Here is a 20,377-nt window from a genome sequence, read left to right as displayed (position 1 = left end):
TGGATGCATTGTCTTGGTGAAATAGTGTTTTTTCTTTGATTTTGCAATCAAACGACCCAACAACTCAATGTAGTATTCGCTATTGATTGTTTCTCTCTTTTGAATATAGTAGATGAACAATATTCCATGCACATCACAAAATACTGAGCCATAATCTTCTCAGCTCATTGTTGTGCCTTTGGATCATTCGGATGTGGTTCACTGGCTGCAGTCCGACGCAAATGATGCTTTTGATCGACTGTGTGTAAACGGGGCAATCATTTTGAAAAAAGCTTTTTCATGGTCAAATATTCATGCATAATTGTAAAAGGACTGCATGCTTTACGATTAGATATAACCAATTTGTGGACTTTTTTTGGAATAACACTTCAGTTGGACGACCAAAACATTTACAATCATTTTGAAGCCATTGCTAAGCTTGTACAGATTTTTTTTCATCAAGGAACAATGATAAATTAACACACGAAATTGTTTTGTATCCATGGTTTCGAAAAGTAACAAAAGTAGCTTCACTTAAATGTCACTGTCACTTTTTTCTGACTAATCAAAATGTCATGTAATTTTACACATAGACTTTGGAAAGTTGGTATTTTATAAACATCATATTTATTTGACAATGACAGCGTCATCTGTGTGTCAGTCACACGATTGATTAACTGATGTAATATTTAATATATCCAGTCTCGTTATTTAATATCCACGCCTCGTATATTTTTCTCCAGCTTTTGTACGTATTTAAATAAAAATTATTTGTTGAACACCAACAAATCTCTATAAAAAATTAATCTTTTAGTTGATCTGTGTTATAAATTCGGTATTATTGATAGAATAAGATATTATTTTGTCATTATTTTCAACTATATCTTTATATACATGTATTGTATATGGTATCGAATTATGGGATTGGCAAAATTGATAGAAATAAAAAGTGACATCTAGTTCTGCAAATTTTTATTATCGTTATAGATATAATATATACTTCCACCCGATATATAAATATAGTGTAAACAGAAAAACTTTCAACAAAGTGATAACTTTATTAAAAGTGTGACTGTTCGCACGTTACATATGTGATTAATGTAATCAGTATAAATAGTAGTAATGGTTTACATGTGCAACATGACTTATCAATTACCAGAAATCGAATCCGCAATAAAATAAATACATTTCGACTAGCGCAGAGCAAAACATAACTTTCATTTTTTCAACTTACAACATATATTTTAAACTATTGAGAAGTTTTGAGATTAAATTTTTGTTTATTAGGGACTTGAATCTAATCAATCAATAATCAAAATTTGTCTTTTTAGGTTAAGTTGGTATGTTGCAGGTTAGAAAAATACGAAAGTTTACCGTACACAGACAAAGAACAAAATAACAATGATAAGTTAATTTAACTATCCAGGCAGATACTATAAATGGAAGACGAAAAACTATATTTACATCTTTCATTGTAGACTGTTAACCAATATTTATATAAAGTATCAGATTCAATATTGCACCAATAATTTCACTATTATTCTAGAAATTTAAATTTCGATAGGGTCATTCAGTTCCTTTTCAAAATTCAATTGCTCTAGATAAATTTTTATTCAAGTAGTTAGGCAATGTATCGAATTACATTAATTAACCGAAATAAATATTTTCAATGATCTAAAGATGTGATTCAACAATTAAAATGAACTGAAAACACAAGAGGATAAACCTTGCAGGTATAGATTATGTTTCATTAAACCTAAATACAATTTTTGTTATATTTCAAGATTTACCTATAGAAGAAAATGGTTTGGAAGCCTATTAACTAGAGAAGTTTCGATTGGTTTTACCAAAAAGTTGAATTATAACTTCTTTGATGAAATTCACCACTTCATCTGTGAATTATGACAGTTATTTGTGCTTAAAAGGTGAGTTTTAAAAATAGGATGTAGTTTTCCTAAACGGATGACTGTTTTGTAAAAGTAATTACAGCACCAAAAAAAAAAAAGGTATTAAGAAGAGTTACCATTGCAGACACAAAGAATATAAATACTGATTGAATAAAATTTAACATTGTTAAAAAAAACAATAGCAGTATTGAGACCAAAGAAGGCAGAAACTTAAGAATGTTCCAAGGATTACGAACTACTTTAGTATTTAATATTAATTATTAAAAAACTATACTCTTAAATATTTAATTATCGGTACTCATTTTGTAGATTATACTGCACTGAGGTGGAGAAGAAAATATTGATATTTAACCAGTTTCCTGTACAAGCACTGTAGAAAATACGTCCCATTTACTTATTATCCTTTAACTATGTCAGCATGACAAATATATAGTCAAGATCTCTTTTTACAGAAATATTTTTGAAAATAAAGTAAATTTGTATTCGGGTTGCCACACGGCAAAATATATAGGATGTTCAGAAAAATTCCTAGAGCTAAAAAAACCATAAATTTACTTTGATGCACAAAACTTATATAAGCATAAGTATAATACTTAAATACTTCAATAATAAGTATAATGAATAAGTTTTCTTTTTACTTGGTCTGAAGATTCTGCAAATAAGTGATGATGTTAGTTACAGATACATAAGGAGAGCACTTGAGAATCTGATTCATGTGGTCTACAGAAAAAAGACTAATAAAATGACTAATTGACCAAAAGGTCTTCTTGCCAGTAAAATAATTTATAAGATTGCTAATTCTGATTGTTATTCAACAAGATATTGACAATTTAATATTTAAACCGTCTTTTTAAGATGAAAAATGTGAATAAAATTTTGTATACAACAATTTTTCACAACTTACAAGTATTATTCACATGAAAAAAGTATTTAAATAAGAAACATATACACTAAACAAAATAAATAATATCACAATAATCTGTTGGAGATTTACTGAAATTACCTTCATTTCCAATAATCTTCCACTTATAGAACGTCTGGAAAAACACAGCCTCTAGGTAATCTGCATGATATTGCATAAAAATTTTATTTGCAAAAAGGGATTTTCAATACAGATCAAATAACAAAAACTATTTACAACAGTAAAAATTTGTTTACGAGAGAGTACAATTTGTTAAATTTAAGTTTGTAATAAAAAACCTTAGATGAGTCAAAATATAAACAATATAAGCATACTTTTTAGAGTAAATATTCATTTAGAAATGAAATGAAAGTCGAGGTATTTTTATACAGTATCCCAATTTCTCTCTATATAATAAATTTATAACTGCTATTATTAAAACTCAACTTTTATTCAACTCACTCTGGATTTACAATAAATTTACCACGACACTATGTTCTCAATAGTATAAATATCACAGAAAAGACAATTTTATAGTTTTTGAAAAACATTTTAAAAAATATTCGAAACCATTGTTAGTACATTTCGACTCACCTATTCATATTTATCAACCCGGTAGTGCATTGAACAATCATATTTGCACAATAAATAAAATATGTTGACTAAGTAACGAAATTCTGACTAAGACACATAATTATTTCATTAAAACATATAATTTGTTAATTTTTTTAATTTATAATATAGGTTCAGTACGTTTGGTATGTAAAAAAGCAAATGTTAGAATACGACCATTTTTGTATAAACAAAAAGTTATATTGAAAATATGCGAAACACAAATTGTATTATGAAATCGCTTATTTCAACAATATCTGTAAACATATAACACCGATAATTAATTAATTTAGTAATATATAGTTAGCAATCAATTTCTGTTGCAATATATCATAAGCGATAAATTTTTGTAAAAGTAAATTGATAGCAATCAATTGCTATGACATTATATCTGTCAATATTTAATTGTAATGGTATATTGTTACAGATGATCATTAGCAATCAATTTGTGTTGCGAAAAATTTTTGTAACAGTGAATTGCTAGCAATAAATTCTAATAACATATTTGTCAATATTCTTCTACGGTGATATATTACAATCAATTGCTGTGGGAATGTATTACCAGCGATCAATTACTATGGTTTATAGCTAAGAAACAATTGCTGCAGAGGTATATTGGCAGCAGTCCTTTGCTATAACATTATATTTCTGTCAATATTTCTTTGTATTTTGGTAGCAATCAATTGATGTACTGATTTATTGCTAGTGATAAATTGAGATATATTTTATTCTGTTTTATAAAAATAATAAATTTTATTTGGAAGGTTGAAAATTTATACAAAATTGATCGACATTTTGTTATTTGTTATTTTTTTTCTCAATGTAAATAGATAATAAATATTTTTTAATAAAAATAATTAGCATATATATTTTTTTTCAATTTGGGATATTGAAATGAAAAAATTGATATATTTTGGTACACCTACCAATTGAATTCTTTAATAATAATTATAAAATTCAAATATATATAAAAATAAATGTTTCGTTGATCGAAATTTCCCAGTTAGATAAACTTTTATCCTCTGCATTATTGGATCGATACATAATCACTTTAATTAATATTTATTTTCACTCAGAACAACTGAAATAGATCAAGGTGTTCGATTAAAAGTGTTTTCAAAACTTACTAATAAAATTCTTGATTTCATAAGCAGGTAAACATTATGGAACCAATGGAAAGAGATATATATTCTATTTCATAGAATAATTTAGTTTAAATTGGTTTACAGGTATTACCCGTTGAAGATGTAACCAAATTATATCAAAAAACAGTCAAATAGTTGCGAATTTCACTATCTCAAATTGTCTCAAACTTATCGAACCCATATTTATTTTTAATGAAAATGAATACAGCCATTATTATTTTTTTAAACATTTCCGTCGAGTCATCATACAATTTGAAGTTTGATAATGGCACAATAGTTTCAAAAATATGACATATATGTATATTTTTTGTTAACTTTTGAATCATCCCCTATATTCAACCTAAAGACACTATTAATTATGCACTCGCGATTTTACATCTTGTTTAGTTCCTTTGTTTTCGATAAAATAATGACTGTATTTATTTTACAAGCATTTTTGAAAAACTACTTTGGGGAATTGAACAAAAAAAATAGTTGCGTAATGTATCACCCCTTATTACTTGTTTACTAATAAAAAGTAAGACAATATCAACACCAAAGATGCAACATCCAAGAAGTTATTTTAAATATAATAATCTAGTTTGGAACAAAAAAAATTAATATTTTATGTCCTTATGTCCGTTGTTATACTGTTCATGATATATCTGGTCACCTCGGTATATTCGTCAATTTGGTTAACGTTGTTTTTTAGCGGAGAAGAAAATTTGATATGAGATCAGTTTTGGTAGGAAAAATATCCAATCTTCCGGTTTTTTGTGACAAAACTAGAATTTTCATTAGGGTTTCACCCTAAAACAATCTCACTTAAGTCACAAAGAAGGTAGGTGTTATTATGGGACTGCTGCAGGGCCCATAAATCATAAAGTTATTTGAAGTACAGGGGATCAAAACACCATGAAATAAACAGAAATACCATTAAATGGTATACGGATGGCTCCAAAACAGTAGACAGAACTGAAATGGGAGTGTACGGGCCCAGAAACAAATCTTGCTCAATACATCAATTATTTTTTTAGTAGAAATAATCTAAATGAAAAGTTTGTCTAGTTGAAAATAGAATGGAATTATTGTCTGATACCCAAATAGCCATTGTAGCTCTGATCTCCAATGTCATAAAATCTAACTGGTCAATGGACTAAGCAAAAATAATAAAATTATCCTCCAATGAGTTCCGATACACCCTGGAGTGGAAGGAAATGAAATAGTAGACAGGATTGCTACAGTAGGAACGAATATAATCTTTGTAGAGCCTGTCTGTATACGATAACCTGTGTTTGAGGGTTGACTAGGAGTTGTTAGAAATCGTAATAGAGACCCATTGTGAAGTTGACCAAGACCAACCCAGGGTTGTTATGAAGATAAATAGATGTACATATACCGGGTACTAAAATAGTAATCGTATAAATAAATTTTAACAAAAATATTATATAAATTGCTATTTTTCAATAATATAAAAATGGACTTGAAATATTAATTTTCGTTCAAGTTTTTCTTTCCATAAATAAGTTTAAATATTTTCAAATAAGCTTAAATAAATAAATGACTAAGAGAATTTAATTCACAAAATGATTTATTTTGTTTAGTTTTTGTTGCATTTTCAAACAAATGCACACATAAATAAAATATATTTATATCAACTCATAACATTGATATACCAACCACACACAGTATGATTAAAAATAGATGACATTTCGCCTACCACTTTGCATAGGTGGCAAATCAGTTCAAGAAAAGTACAAATACATTTTTGATATGGCAATTATATATAATGTCATTTTTATACATGGCAATAAGAAATATTTAATTACCTATAAGGCCATAATTAAATAGATGTACAGTTAGTAATTGAATACACTAACAGAATCTTGTCGAAGTAAGACTTTTCTTGAACAGAATTTACCATCCCAGCTTTCCACTAAAACTGGAATAACTGCTGTCGTAATTTATTAAACTTGAAATGTATAATTATCGTTTTGTATTTAACGCTATTAAGAATGTACTTTAAACATTTGGTTAAATCATTTTTGAAATGACAAGATTAACTTTTTATATAAATATATTTCCATTTTAATTACTTTTAATCGTCATAAAATTTCATTTTATTGCACACGAGCGCATTTTATGCATTTCCTCTTTCAATTTTACTAAGCTAAAGCTGTACCCGTTGAAATTATAGACCATCCTCATTTCAATTTAACCGAAAATGAAATAATGTATATCAATTCACATAATCTAATTTATTGAGGTTGTTGTGTGATGTAAAAAGTATACATGAGAAAATAATTTTATAGGTACAGCTATATATACAGGGTATGCTACGATAATTTGAGTAGACAGGTGTATAGGTAATATTTTTTTTGAAAATATGTAAAAATGAGTTTTCCAAGAAGCCGGATACGGTTAAAATATTTTCAATTTTATATGAATTCTAGTTATACCATACCAGAATTGTATTCCAATTTGTTTTATTTTCATTTGAAGCACCATGTTTTTATTTCATTTTTAGATAAATTTCAAAACAACTCTATTGTAAATATCTTTTCAAATTATTTAAAACAGTACTATACATTTTCAATAAATTTTTCATATTTTTCCCAGGTATAAAATCTCAATTATCTATAACAAATAAGGTACAGATTTACAAGGCAATCCTCACATCCATTTAGACCTACGGTATCCTACTGTGGGGATCAACAGGCAATTCTAGTATTGAAATTTTTGATCGATTCTAAGTGAAAGTGCTAAGAATTGTTATAAATGCTCCATGGTTTGTTGTAGCCTGCGTTCTTTAAGTGGAACCGGTCAAAACGGAAATAAATAAACTTATCCGTAAGAAATAAAAATAGATTAAAATATTATCCAAACAGACTGACATCCAACCTCGTGGTACAACCAGTAATCCAACGAAATGATCCTTTCGAACTAATTAATGGGTCTTAACGAGTGTTAGTGTATTCTAAATAGAAAAATCTAAATAATCTAATTATTAATTATAGCTGCAAGAGTAAAAAATATTCCCTCGTGTACCTATTTTTTATTATAGTACTCAGTACTCGCATGAAACTATTGTAGTACCATGAAAAGTTTCAGTTTGATTCAATTTTTTTAAAACTTTTGACACATTTACAATATTTTTTTAAAGAAAAAATTACCAGCATTTGCCTGATTAACACATGAAACTTTCTAAATATTTGTAAATGTAAAAAAACGATAAGGAGTGGTAAGAAATTGGCGCCTAATGCAGAAGTTTCGACAATTATATAACTGAGTTTCATATTAGAAAAAAATTATTTCAAATAACTGTATTATCAGGTATTAGACGTTTTTGGATAGAGCAACAAGAAAAAATAACCAAAGTAATTTGAAATAATTATTGAAATACATAGAAACAATACAATAAACAAAATAATCCCTTTACAAAAAATAAAATAAGGGTGCAGTTCCCGTATAACATGAAGCCATAGATAACTGAACTGATATACTATGTCGATTCAATTTATTTTGGTATACCCTGTACATAGTTGAAGCATTTTTCAAGATTACACGATTTACTAAAATATTAAAATGATTTTTCGGTATATTTGTATATAGTTTACAGCCTGGTAATTTCTTAAGACTATTCAGTATAACTATTTCATAATTTTTCATTCCTGCAGATTATGTTTGGTCTTCCATGATATTATCAACCATTTTGCTGCTTCAAAATAATAGATTATTATTTATTAATCAAAATATAGAAATCCCACAAATGTTGCTAATATCATGAATTCTTTTTTTTTTTCAATATTTGAAATATGATAACAAAAGTCAATTAACAAAAATATCACAAATTATAGAAATGATCGTCAGACGACCTTTGAATTATGAGGTAAATTATGTCATTTCAACTGTCACAATAAAAATGCCATTAATTTAAATAAATACAAACCCCGCGTTGAGTTATTCTTCAGAAACTGTAAATTTTTATTAATACAGAGGGACAAATTACAAATACGATTCCAATTTAGTTACATAAACATAAATTTTGTAATTAACAAAAAAATAATAATTTCTAAACTATTCCGCTTCTTTTATTCAATTATTAAACGAGTTTATGCTAATTTAAAGTGGAAATTGGATTTACAAAATTAATATCGGAGTAATTTTACAAAAAAAAAAAAAATATCTAAAACATGTTACGATTAAATTTATACATTGTATGATAAATGTATCTAGAAATGTATTTACTCAGTATCCTATTGAATTTGACAGTTAAACAGACAATAATTTCATCATTACACACAATCTAAAAAAATCAAAATGATCTGAAAAGACAATGCATAATAAATTATAACAAATACCTTGCGATCTTCCTCCCTCGATGACAAAAATTATGACGAGAGGAAATGTAAAAATTATCTAAATATTATCATTTTAACTTATTTTGGCGAATCTTCGCCGTTCCATTCTTCTAGTTCTTCTTGTAACCTTAATTCCAATTCACGCATATCGTTTGCTATATCGGCTTCGTACATTGCATCATCTGACTGTCCTGAGGGGTTACCGTTGTTGTAATTACCCATAGCTTGGTTTAAAGATTGGACGATTTTAGACTATAATAAAAAAAACAAAAGAAAAGTTTCATTCGATAGAAATTATATACTTCAAGTGTGCACTTAATTAGGTTAGCGCAAATCAAATGAAATGTCTGACATGTGCAATTGTAATGAAGCAAAGATAGTAAATTTTTCCCCCTTCGCACAGTGGGCCCGATGACATCAAAATGTGGTCAAAATATATGCAAAATTTGTTGTTTATTAAAATGACAATAATTTGTGTTTTTTTTTAATCAACTTTATAAACTATCGTCGCTATCACTGGTTGTGAATTCAGTTGAAGTTTCTTCTTCCGATGAAAACATAATTGATTCACAGATGTTCTCTATCTCATACAGTGGCCCCAATTCCGGAGATAATGCATTCTTTCGTTTCTATGGCAATTTCCTTAAGCTAGTAATGACTGTATCAGATGACACTAGTAAAATACTAAACAAATATCTGTAGTAGTGAATTTTTTAGTGTGGCTTCTCCGATATGCTTTCAAATCTTTATTCCTGAATTTTTGTGCTTCGTCGGATAATTGCCTCCAATTATTTCCCAATTTGGTTTTCCTTCTTTTAGTTCCCGTTTTAGGTATATTTTATTGCATCCCCAACATTCCTTGGACTTTTGGCCAGGTTTCAGTGAATCGGGGCCACCTGTACTTCGGCTCAGGTGGGTTTTAGAAAAATTTGTAGACAAAACTGAATTATAGGGACACCAAGACTCATTATTTGAACGTTAAATTCTTTCAAAAAGGGAATACCATTTATCTGTTTTATTACTTACCAAACATGCCTCTTTTTGTTTTTCTTGTATCCCTTGTTCTATTAATTGTAATTCCTGTGTTAGTCTTTCGCTCTCACTCAAATTAGTCACGCCTTGTGTGGCGATTTTCAAATCGTTGAGTTGTTTTTCTAAATTTCTCAGTTGCAGTTTCACTCTTTGTGATTCGGCGATTAATTCTTTAGACGGGTCTTGCAATCTTGGATGAAATAACAGTTGAGATCCTGAATGAAAATACAAAAAATTCAATTGAGTAGCAATATTCGTTTACAACATTTTTCAGACAATGGTTAATGCTACTAAGTGATGTATCAAGAATTTCGCATTCAAAAAGTATAAGAAATAATACCATAGAGAAGCTACTACTATTACACATTCTTATTGCAAATAGACAATTGAGAATTTAAAAAGAAAACGAGCCAATTGACCCAAAAACACTCTCTGGAGAAGCCCCACTAAGATAGCGATCAGGGATCAATAAAAATAAAATGATTCTATTTAATAAATGTTCTTGTTAATAACAAATTAAAAAATTCAGTTTCATTTTTGTTTATAAAATTTGATCTTTTTATTTGTACAAACCAATGGAAAACAGATTGAAGGAAATTAATGATAAATAGCAAATAGAAATACAATAAAGGGGGAAAAACGACAGACTAGTTTGAGAAGAATTGAAATGAAGGGTACGAAGTTGGAATCACTGGAAATGTGTTGGTGATATTCGAACTGGAGATGCTGTAAAGTTTTTTTAATTAGAATCATTTACCATAAGTAACATATCCTTCACTACCCGGAGGTCCTACCATGGGATGAGCAGTCGGCATTGGTGCTTGATGGTAATGATTGTTGTTATTATAGAACCAAGGTGAAACTGGACTTGCTGATGTAACCGGACGTCGAACCTGCGAATAAAAAATATTTTCAATTATACGGTAAATTCTCCTTAAAACATCAATAATCAAGAAACTACAATTGAGGTTAGAAATTTATGGACTGCAATATACTGAATGTAGTACCATTGCCTGGTTATCCCTGAATTGTTGTCCTCCGGGTTGCGTGATTCCATTGTCCTTATGCATCCTAGATATGGGTCCGAATTTACTGATAGCCGGCGAATCGTACGGTACGTAATCGTCGTCGGCTGCCAAAATTGAATCAGATCTAACAAAAGTCGGACCGGAAGTTATGTGCGGCGTCCAAAAGTTATAAGGCGACGTCGGACTTTCCAAATCGTGTTGCGATTCTTGTCTAGCCAAAGTGTTAGCGTGATTGGATATCTCAGCCGCAGCCATTTTTCCAACGACTTTTTCCAACTGCGAAATCACTTCTTGTTTCCGTTGACGTAATTCGGCCAAACTTTTCGTCGAACCTCGATTTAATTTTTGTTGTTGGGATATATTTTGATTTTTAGCTATCTGCGACATCTATAAAACGAATTATTAATAATTAAAAGAAAAAAAAAACAATTATATATGAATATATTTACCACAATATCCCATGACCTCTTCATATCAACCCCTTGTTGAGGTTGAGTACCTACAGTAGTGAAATCACCCTGTTGTGTTTGATAGAATTGTCCTCCATTGGTCAACATGATATTGGTATGATTCTGGGGGTACATTTCGTGTATGGGAAACGAAGTTGTTGGTGTGGGATAAACCGGTTGAGTGAATGGCTGTGTCGTGGGATAAGTAGGATTAGGATGGTAGGGTACATCATATCCCATCCTGTGTATTTGAACTACTGGGGGAAGAGGCACGGGACTTACAGTCGCAGTGTTTGAAATAGAATAGTAATCTTCTGATTGATTAAATGGTTTTTCTGTAGGCGATTGGTTTTCTATATGGTGTTCCTTATTTCTCGTGATAGTTTTTCGATTCTTAAAATAGTCAATATGATAAAAATCAAAAATAACAAAAAATATGGATAATACCTTAGCCCTATATTTTTCCAGTTCTTCATTCGAATGAGCAAATGTGCAGTTGGTACCCCTTGGACAACTACCTCTGAGTGTTAGATCCCTGCACATACTAATTTTATATTTAGCATGTTGTGAATGGGCAGTATCTTGCAATTTTCTACTACCATGTTGGTGAATAAATTCCACCAGACCTGCTACAACTTGACCAACAGCTTTCAAGCATTCTGAACAGGCTTTCCACGATGGAGGAGCAGATTCTACAACAACAAAATATTAAAGTAAACCCAAGATTTTCTGATTTTGAAGATTTAAAAGCTCTTGGGGTAGATGTGACTCAGAACTAAAGATGGCGAAGAGAAAATTCTCTAATATCTCTAATATCATTTTTTTCTAGTTATGATTAAAATGGATATGTCAGATGATATATGATCATGGGGAAACTCCAAGATGACGAGTATCAAGCAATTGTATACAAACGAATTGCCTATTTATTGAACAAAAAAAAACTAACCCTCTAAAGCTACAGGTAATCCCTAAAAAATATGGATTTCATTGCGAAACACCATTTCAATTGTAACTACATAACCGATTAAAGAAGAATACTTTTTTAAGGATGAACTAAATTAATGAGTGCAATAAAAATCAATCGTTCTCATAAAAAAACTATGATTAATAACTTAGTCATAGAGAACAGTCTAATAATTATCATTAAAAGCATTGTTTTACTTTTATTGCTTCAATCCAATATATATTTCAAATTGAAACAAGTGAGGCCATGAACAACAACATTAAAAACTTATTAACGTTTCCTTGTGTGTAATTTATTTCAAATTAAATAAAATAGAAGATATTTAAAACTTTAATGATTAATTTCAAGAGGAAATTATTTGATGGAACGATTCACAACAGGAAATTATTGGTTTAAATAATATAATTATTCATAATGGAGGTAAACCAAGACTATTTGCAGTAATTTTTTACATATTTTCATGAATAATGAAATCGTTTTATAAAAAATCATTCTTAAAATACATTGTTAAACTATTATCACTTTTTTTACAACCAAATACTTTGTGATCAAACACGATTTAATAAAGTGAATGTTTACCAGGACTAGGATCAATACTGGCCAACAAATCCAGATAATTCCTTAACACTGACAACTTTCCAGGATCTCCCGTTCTCTGTAACGCTATCACTAGCTCTTGGACAGATTGAGCGAAACTTTGAGGTGTTTGAAGTTTATCGATGATACTTTGCATGTGCGATTTATGGGCTGTGTCACCATAGAGTAGAGCCGACCATTGATCTGGAGCGATCCTGAGACCTGCTTCAGTTGCTATTTGCACTATCTGAGCGTCATGTTCACGACGCAGAGCGTCGTAGGTACGGAACTCTTCCTTCAGTTGCATTAGTGACGAATCACCTTCTCTTTTCGATACCTGTCATAATTTTAATTTATTTAGAAATGTATAAAGAGTATAATACAAATGGAAAAAATATCAATCCATTGGTAATGTTATCGAATAAAACAAAATTTGGCTAGGAACTCGTTTTTTGTTAACCGAACCGGGAATTTTGATTTATAACAAAATTAAGATATCAGAGTTTAAAAAGAGGAAAAACAATCGAGTGCCCCTCGTAAAAGGTAATCAAGTGTAATAACGATTTTTCAAAATTAATATAATTAACATATTAATATAAGTAAAGGTCATGTTCAGAATATTTACTAATAGATAAAAAATTAAACAAAAGTTAAGTGAAGTTCTACACAATGACGTGATCTGTATATTTGCTTAATAAAAATACATTTATAAGCTTATTTATTTGAAAATTTGGCTATTCGACTATTGGAAGTGACTGGTAAATAAAAAAGCATTGGAATTTAAAAGAAAAAAAAACATAGTATGAACGAATTTCTAAAAATATTGAGTAGACACATACTAATAAATGATGAAATAATGATAAAGTTACTTTTAGATGTGTTGTCACAATAATTTGTTTGTAAGATTTGAATAATACACTATTAAAATCATACATTCGTAATTCCACATTGTGGAATATTCTTTAAAAAACGAGAACGTGAGAAACATCACGTACATAGAACTTGATAAATCAATTACATTTGTATTGAAACAAAAAAAAATCCATAAAAACGTGAAAATCAAAATAAATGTTGAAGTAGATATTTTGAACAAAATAAACTTCATTATTCATACTAAACAATAAAAAATCTCACCTTAAAACAGGAGGCTCTATATAGAAGCTGGACAACATGGCCAATACTTGTTTTGGATGCTTGGGGAAAATGAGGTTCAAGTCTTTGTACCACGAACATAACCAAAACTTTTCTTGACAATGCAGTACCATCTTCTAGAGCTAGCAGAACGAGCTTCAGTACCTCTTCTTGCATTGCTGTAACACACATAATATCAGTATATATTAGCGTAGAAATATGTAGTAATTTGTAAATATAAATCTTTTGAATTTGTAGGTAGCAGGAGTTATGACATATTTTTTCTCCATGTCTTTCTTTTTTGTCTTTGATCTCATTTCAATCCCTTTAACTAAGCTGATTCTTTCACATTTTCAATCCATGTTTGTCTTTATCTTCCTATATAATTTTCACCTTCTATTTTAGATTTGAATGATCTTTTTGGTATTCTATTTTCGGGAATTCATATATTTTATTCTAACTAATTTTATTTTTAGTTTTTCTTTGTGTGCTTCATTTCGCAAACATAAACTCGGTATTTCAACATGTTGACATGTGCACTGATACACAGTTAGGTCCAGGACACTGTATTATTTTGTAAGTGGCCACCATAATCTCCAGATTTACACATATTGACTTTTGGGTGTAGGGTTTGTTCTAAAGGGTTCAAATTTCCGAAATGGCTTGTTAATCTGAGATAAAAGCAAAATTAGCAAAGGATATATCACTATAGTCAATTAAATAAATTTGGATATGATATTAATTATTCACAGTGTTGATTTCCTTGATAATATTATTAATGATTTATTGATAAACGTGTTGCCAATGTCAACCAGTAATTAATTGTAAACTTTTGTTCACTAAATTTATTTTTTTTCAACAACTGTTATGATTACTCAGTTATTAACACTTAATTGTATAAAAGGTTTCGTTTGTCTCAAATTTTTTATCCATTATATTATACTAATCTATTGTCAAGGTTATATTTATATTAAATACTTATTCCAAACATTGTAAATTATTACATGTTGAGTGTTCTGATACATAGAGCTGAGGTGTTAGGTTGTTGTACATCCGAATATCAGCAATCAACAGAAATTGTTTCTTGGAAAATTAAAATGAGGTTTATTGTATTGAATAAATAAATATAAATCTTGAAAACAAGCATAAAATCTAACAATTTACTGTCTAATGTGGATATTTTATTGTACCACAAAAAAATTTTAAAATAATTGTTGATTAAACAAATAGTGAACATTTTTAAACAAAGAAATTGTCTTGTTATCAATAAAATTTCATTTAATGATTCTAAAGATAAGATCTGATAAAAACACAATAACATAAAGTTTTAAATATCTTATATTTACACCTCTACCATAAGGGTATGCAATTAAAGATATGTAATTTTCTATCTATTAACTCAATTTTACATCATGGTAATGCTACAAGGTGTGAACCAAAAAATACAGTGAAGAAATTTTTATAGCATCAATAATATCTATTTAAACTGGTTGGACCCTCATGTATTGAGACAAACATTGAGTTTGCTTTAGCTAGATCATGTTTTCAAGGTCTGTTATAAAATGTGGACCTTGAGACGCACTAACAAGCTCACGAATTGTTAGAAATTACATTTGAAGACAGTTTACAAGTGATATGAGTCATTTTAAAAGTCAGAATTAGATGAGGAGCAATTGTTATACTTTAAAACCGGACATTGAAGCCCAGACAGAGCAGAAATATGGCTGATTATGATATTACTGAGAAGATAAGTGCATTGTTAGCCAAGGACAGTGTTTTGAAGGAGATGGTGTCAAATTTTCTTTAAAATTTTACTTTGTTTTCAATTAATTGATATTACATATTTTTTATCACAACTTATACCTAACAGAGCATCATTTATTGGATTTAAAAGTAGTCAATAAATTATCATTTTCAGAAGTTAATGATGTGAATGAACTAAGTATGTCACGATTCTTAACAATATGTTTATACATTAAGTGGATTAATATTAATTAAACATGACCAACAAAAGCAAGAATACATGATATGTTGATTATTTATACTTGTTATATCACATTTAGAAATACAACTTTCATAATAATTGTATTTCTTTTTAATTATTTTGTTTATTTTAACAATGTATAAGTATCATGTCAATAAATCAGTAAATCCTTCAATGTATTCTGTTCCGTTTTTTTTTTAAATGAAGTAGACTACTGCGACATTACATACAACTTCAAGTTCAAGGCTTGTTATAAAGAAATTCAGAATAAATTATTCTTTTTTTCTGTATAAGAAAACCACAATATATAATTGAATTTTAAAATCAATCTAATTGTACATGCCTTTGGTGTTAGAGAAAATTATATCAAGATATTGTACACAGAAACATATGTTTCAAGGTGTGCAAATAGTTTCAAAAGGTATAGAAACTGTTACAATCCAATGATCAATAATTGAATCATGCAAACTTTTTGATCTTTTGAAAGTTTGGTTATAAATAATTTTAGAGCAAAATAAAAGCATCAAGTAGATTAATATTAATTAAATAATGAACAAGCAAAAACAAAAGTTCATGTTTTAATAAATATATTTTTATCATTTATTCATTTTAATCTACTTATCTAAGTATGAACACTTATAAATTCAAGCATTTCATTTAAAATTCGTAATCTATTGTCTTAAGTTAATTAACAAAGCCACACCTATAGATGTTTATTAAATTTTATATGTTTTGTATCCTCTCTAGACAATTAATTTTTTTTACTTTGGCCTACAATGTATGAGTATCATGTCATTAAATATCTCCTACCTATAATTTTAAGCAATTGAAATTGGTTAAGTTGAAAATAACTATTTATCATTGCTTCACCTTGGTCAAATATCTGTATTCCAACTGTTACATTCTTTCATATTAGGGGTAATTATGAAAAAACTAATATGTGAAGTACCAAGATTCCAATAATTCAAATTCTTTGAAAAGTTTGGAATAGCAATAATGAATGTTTAATAAATTGAAAATATAAAATTACAAATAATGGAATATAACAATAATTTTTTTTTGTTATTGTGGTCATCCTAATATAAAATAAGGGTCCAACACAAGATCATGAATATATTTGAGATAGTTGAAACATATTAATTCACTGAGAGATTTTTGAATATATCCTAATGCACACATAACTAGTAAATGGAAATAGTACATACCTGGTCCTAGGAATTGACATCCTCTGGCTCTAACAGCTGCCCACAAATTTGCAGACAATTGTTGAGGATTTTGGTGTTGAAGAATAAGTTCAGTAACTGTTCTTTCTCCAAGAGATCTTGCAGCTCTCATAGCTCTAGTTCTCCCCTCATCTTCCACCAATTGGCAGTTAATCAGAGTAACAAGTTTCCTTTGCATAGGGCGTGATAAGATACTTCCACTACCACATACACTTCCATTTGGATATGGCTTCAAATACAAAGCCAATTCTTCAATGTATCTTTTACATTCTAAGTAATAATCTAGATATTCCCTAGGAACAATCTTACAGTCAATTTCATCATTATCATTTCTTACATTTGGTCCAACAAGTTGCAATAATGCAGTATTAATTGGTAAATTCTCGATGTCAATACTTATATTTGTTTGGTCGAAGGGGCATTGTTTTCTATGTAGATTTGAAAGACAACCCCTGCATATTGTGTGGCTACAGCCCAAACTTATTGGACTACGAAGTTTTATATCAAAAGAGTTGCAGCAAACTGGACATGAAAGGAATTCCGTCCACTGAGGTGCCTGGATGGGCATTCTAAAATTTGAAATCACCATTATGCTAACATCATCACCTTTGGGTTGTCAAAATCAGGTGATGACACTTTCTTACACCAATGTGGCAAGATTTATTGGTATTTATTACGCGCTTTTTATATATATTTACTATTTTCCTGAATATATACCAAAGGTAGAACGAATATTTGGTATAACATGCAAATAGGGAAGAATACCTTAATTTGTTCACCAAAAATAATCACATCATGTACCACTTTGACACTGGATGATTCACATTTGTTGTGAAATCTGACTTCTCGAACTTTTACGTCATTAAACGTCATAAGTTTTTACTGTCATTATATAAGACTAGAATCCATAATGACAATTATTCATAACAGGCAAATTTTGGCGAACCAACAAATTTAATAGAAAATATCTCTTACTTTTTATAAAACAATATTTCGAATATTTTTCAATCCATTGAATAATTAAGAATGATCAATTCTCTCAGTTTTCGATTGGTTTATCTATTTCAAATAATAGTATTGTAATTTTCATATTCTTCACCAATATTAAAAAATGTAACTTATAAATAATTTATCATAGTAAACATATCGCTACGATTGTATTTTATTCAAAACTTAATTTATTTTTACAAACTGTGCATTGAATTAAATAAAGTATGCACTTATCTAAAATTGCCCCAACCTACTTTTCATACTGATCAAAAACCATTATTGGTACCAATGGCTTTTCGAGGTTATATAGAGTATATTACATTGTTTTATAATGTAAAAATATATTATTAATTTAAAATATTGTATTTATTTTTGAGTTTATTAAAAGTACAATAGAATTATTTCAATTTTTGAAGATGGATACACAGAAAGTTCAACAGAAAATAAACGAATACGAATTATTTGTAGAAGAGAAGTTAAAAAGTGATTTGAAAGATATTGAAACAATTCTGGAAGATAAATCTTCAAAGTATAAAGAATGGGAAGAAGTTCAAAATGTAGTGAAAGTAATTCGTAATTTCAAAGATAAAAATAGAGACATGAATGTGAAAGTTGATATTGGAAAAGGACTTTTAGCTCAAGGAGAAATTACTGACTTTGAAAGAAGCTATATAAATATTGGATTAGGTTATATGCTTGAAATGGACTGTGACGAAGCAGATAAATATTCTACCATTAGAATGAATTTACTAAGAAAGGAAATATCTCACTTTAGAAAACTAGCTATTGATGTTAAGGTGCATATTAAATTGACTCTTCTAGCAATTAACGAATTGCAAGCTACCCTAGTTCCATCAAAACAAAAAAAATAAAATATTTTTGAATTTTTTTGTAAGTGAGAATATTAAGAACAAATGTGGATTTTAGGTACAAATAATAGGTTGAACAAGTTATTAAATGGTATTAAACTCTATATTTATTATTCAGTTTGTTATAAGACCAATCACTTTTTTTTTCAATGAAACACTTTTGAAAATTTCGAAACAATTTTTATTTTAAAATATTTAATTTTAAGCTAGTACACAACATTATGAACACTTCAACAGAGTTCATTACTGATTTACACATATATATGTTTACAAAACTATGGTACAAAACTAACTGCCTATGTAGAAAATTAGACTGTGTGAGCATAACAAATATTTTACATTTTTCATTTTCTAATAACTCACTGTGGTAATATATCTGAATATTTACTTAGCCTTAGAAATGCTAATAAAGAAAATCTATTAATGATACTATTTATACACATATGAAAGTACAGAATAGAAAACATACAATTCTTCCTAATTTGATAATTTATTTGCAAATATAAGTAACTAACGTGTCACAATTTGAATATTTAAGAAAGAAACAGCTGCATGTATAATCTAGTACAGTATACAGTTGAAGCAGTAATATATTCAATCTATCATAATTTGGGTTTTAGTAATTTGAAAAATTGAGTCAAGAGATGAATATAATTTTTATATATTACAACAATTATTTCTCCCAAATATCCCCTTTTTATCCCAAATTCCTTAATTTGATCTATCAATTTCTTGGCCATTTCATTAGATTTTTAGATAGTGTTCCCAGCATACATTAGTTTTCTATGTCTATACTAATTCAGCTGTTTTTGTCTACTTTTTTGTTATAAATTCTTGTTTTCTAATATCTTCATTCTTTATATCGATTCATGTTAGTTTTCCTGTTATTCTTCTCAATTGTTTGACTCCAATTATATGAAATTTTTTTCTTTGCTATTGCTTTATATATATTTTCATTTTCACATCCATATTTATATTTTTGTTGTTAGCTATTTCTGTTTCTTCTGTCGGTATTCTTCAAAAATATTATACATATGTCATTTCTTTATCACGATGTTTGTTTTGATTTTTATTTAATCTAACCTCACCACAAAAGATGTTAAAAATTCAGTTCATGCTAACAGTGTGGCAGTGCAAAACACTGACTTAAAAGATCACTGTAACTTTCGGAATTTTGCGAAAACACCGGCTCTGATGATTCACATTCATCTACAAATTTTTGATAGAGATGGAATTCGTAAAAATTT

At 28.7% G+C, this 20,377-nt stretch overlaps 2 protein-coding genes across 3 annotated transcripts; one reads left to right on the top strand and one right to left on the bottom strand.

Annotated features, from left to right (window-relative positions):
- Positions 1-936: 936 nt before the first annotated feature.
- On the bottom strand, positions 937-18,144 carry LOC130897039 (roquin-1). 2 transcript variants are annotated; one of them, XM_057805531.1, is made up of 10 exons: positions 18,037-18,129; positions 17,254-17,840; positions 14,068-14,243; positions 12,937-13,270; positions 11,841-12,085; positions 11,394-11,786; positions 10,924-11,331; positions 10,674-10,809; positions 9,911-10,131; positions 937-9,136 (listed from the first exon to the last, which is right to left on the bottom strand). In XM_057805531.1, exons 2-10 carry the CDS (start codon positions 17,837-17,839, stop codon positions 8,963-8,965), a joined length of 2,673 nt encoding a protein of 890 aa, XP_057661514.1. In that variant the 5' UTR covers position 17,840; positions 18,037-18,129; the 3' UTR covers positions 937-8,962. The 2 variants fall into 2 exon arrangements, with proteins under 2 accessions (XP_057661514.1, XP_057661513.1); XM_057805530.1 differs by having other exon boundaries at positions 17,254-18,144.
- A 432-nt stretch (positions 18,145-18,576) lies between these two features.
- On the top strand, positions 18,577-19,259 carry LOC130897038 (uncharacterized). The gene has a single exon (XM_057805529.1). It carries the CDS (start codon positions 18,678-18,680, stop codon positions 19,131-19,133), a length of 456 nt encoding a protein of 151 aa, XP_057661512.1. The 5' UTR covers positions 18,577-18,677; the 3' UTR covers positions 19,134-19,259.
- The last annotated feature ends 1,118 nt before the right edge of the window (positions 19,260-20,377 follow it).

Source organism: Diorhabda carinulata, chromosome 8, assembly GCF_026250575.1.
Source record: "Diorhabda carinulata isolate Delta chromosome 8, icDioCari1.1, whole genome shotgun sequence".
NCBI classification, from domain to species: domain Eukaryota; kingdom Metazoa; phylum Arthropoda; class Insecta; order Coleoptera; family Chrysomelidae; genus Diorhabda; species Diorhabda carinulata.
The sequence above is the reverse complement of the archived record's forward strand: the minus strand, read 5'-3'. Positions and strand labels throughout refer to the sequence as shown.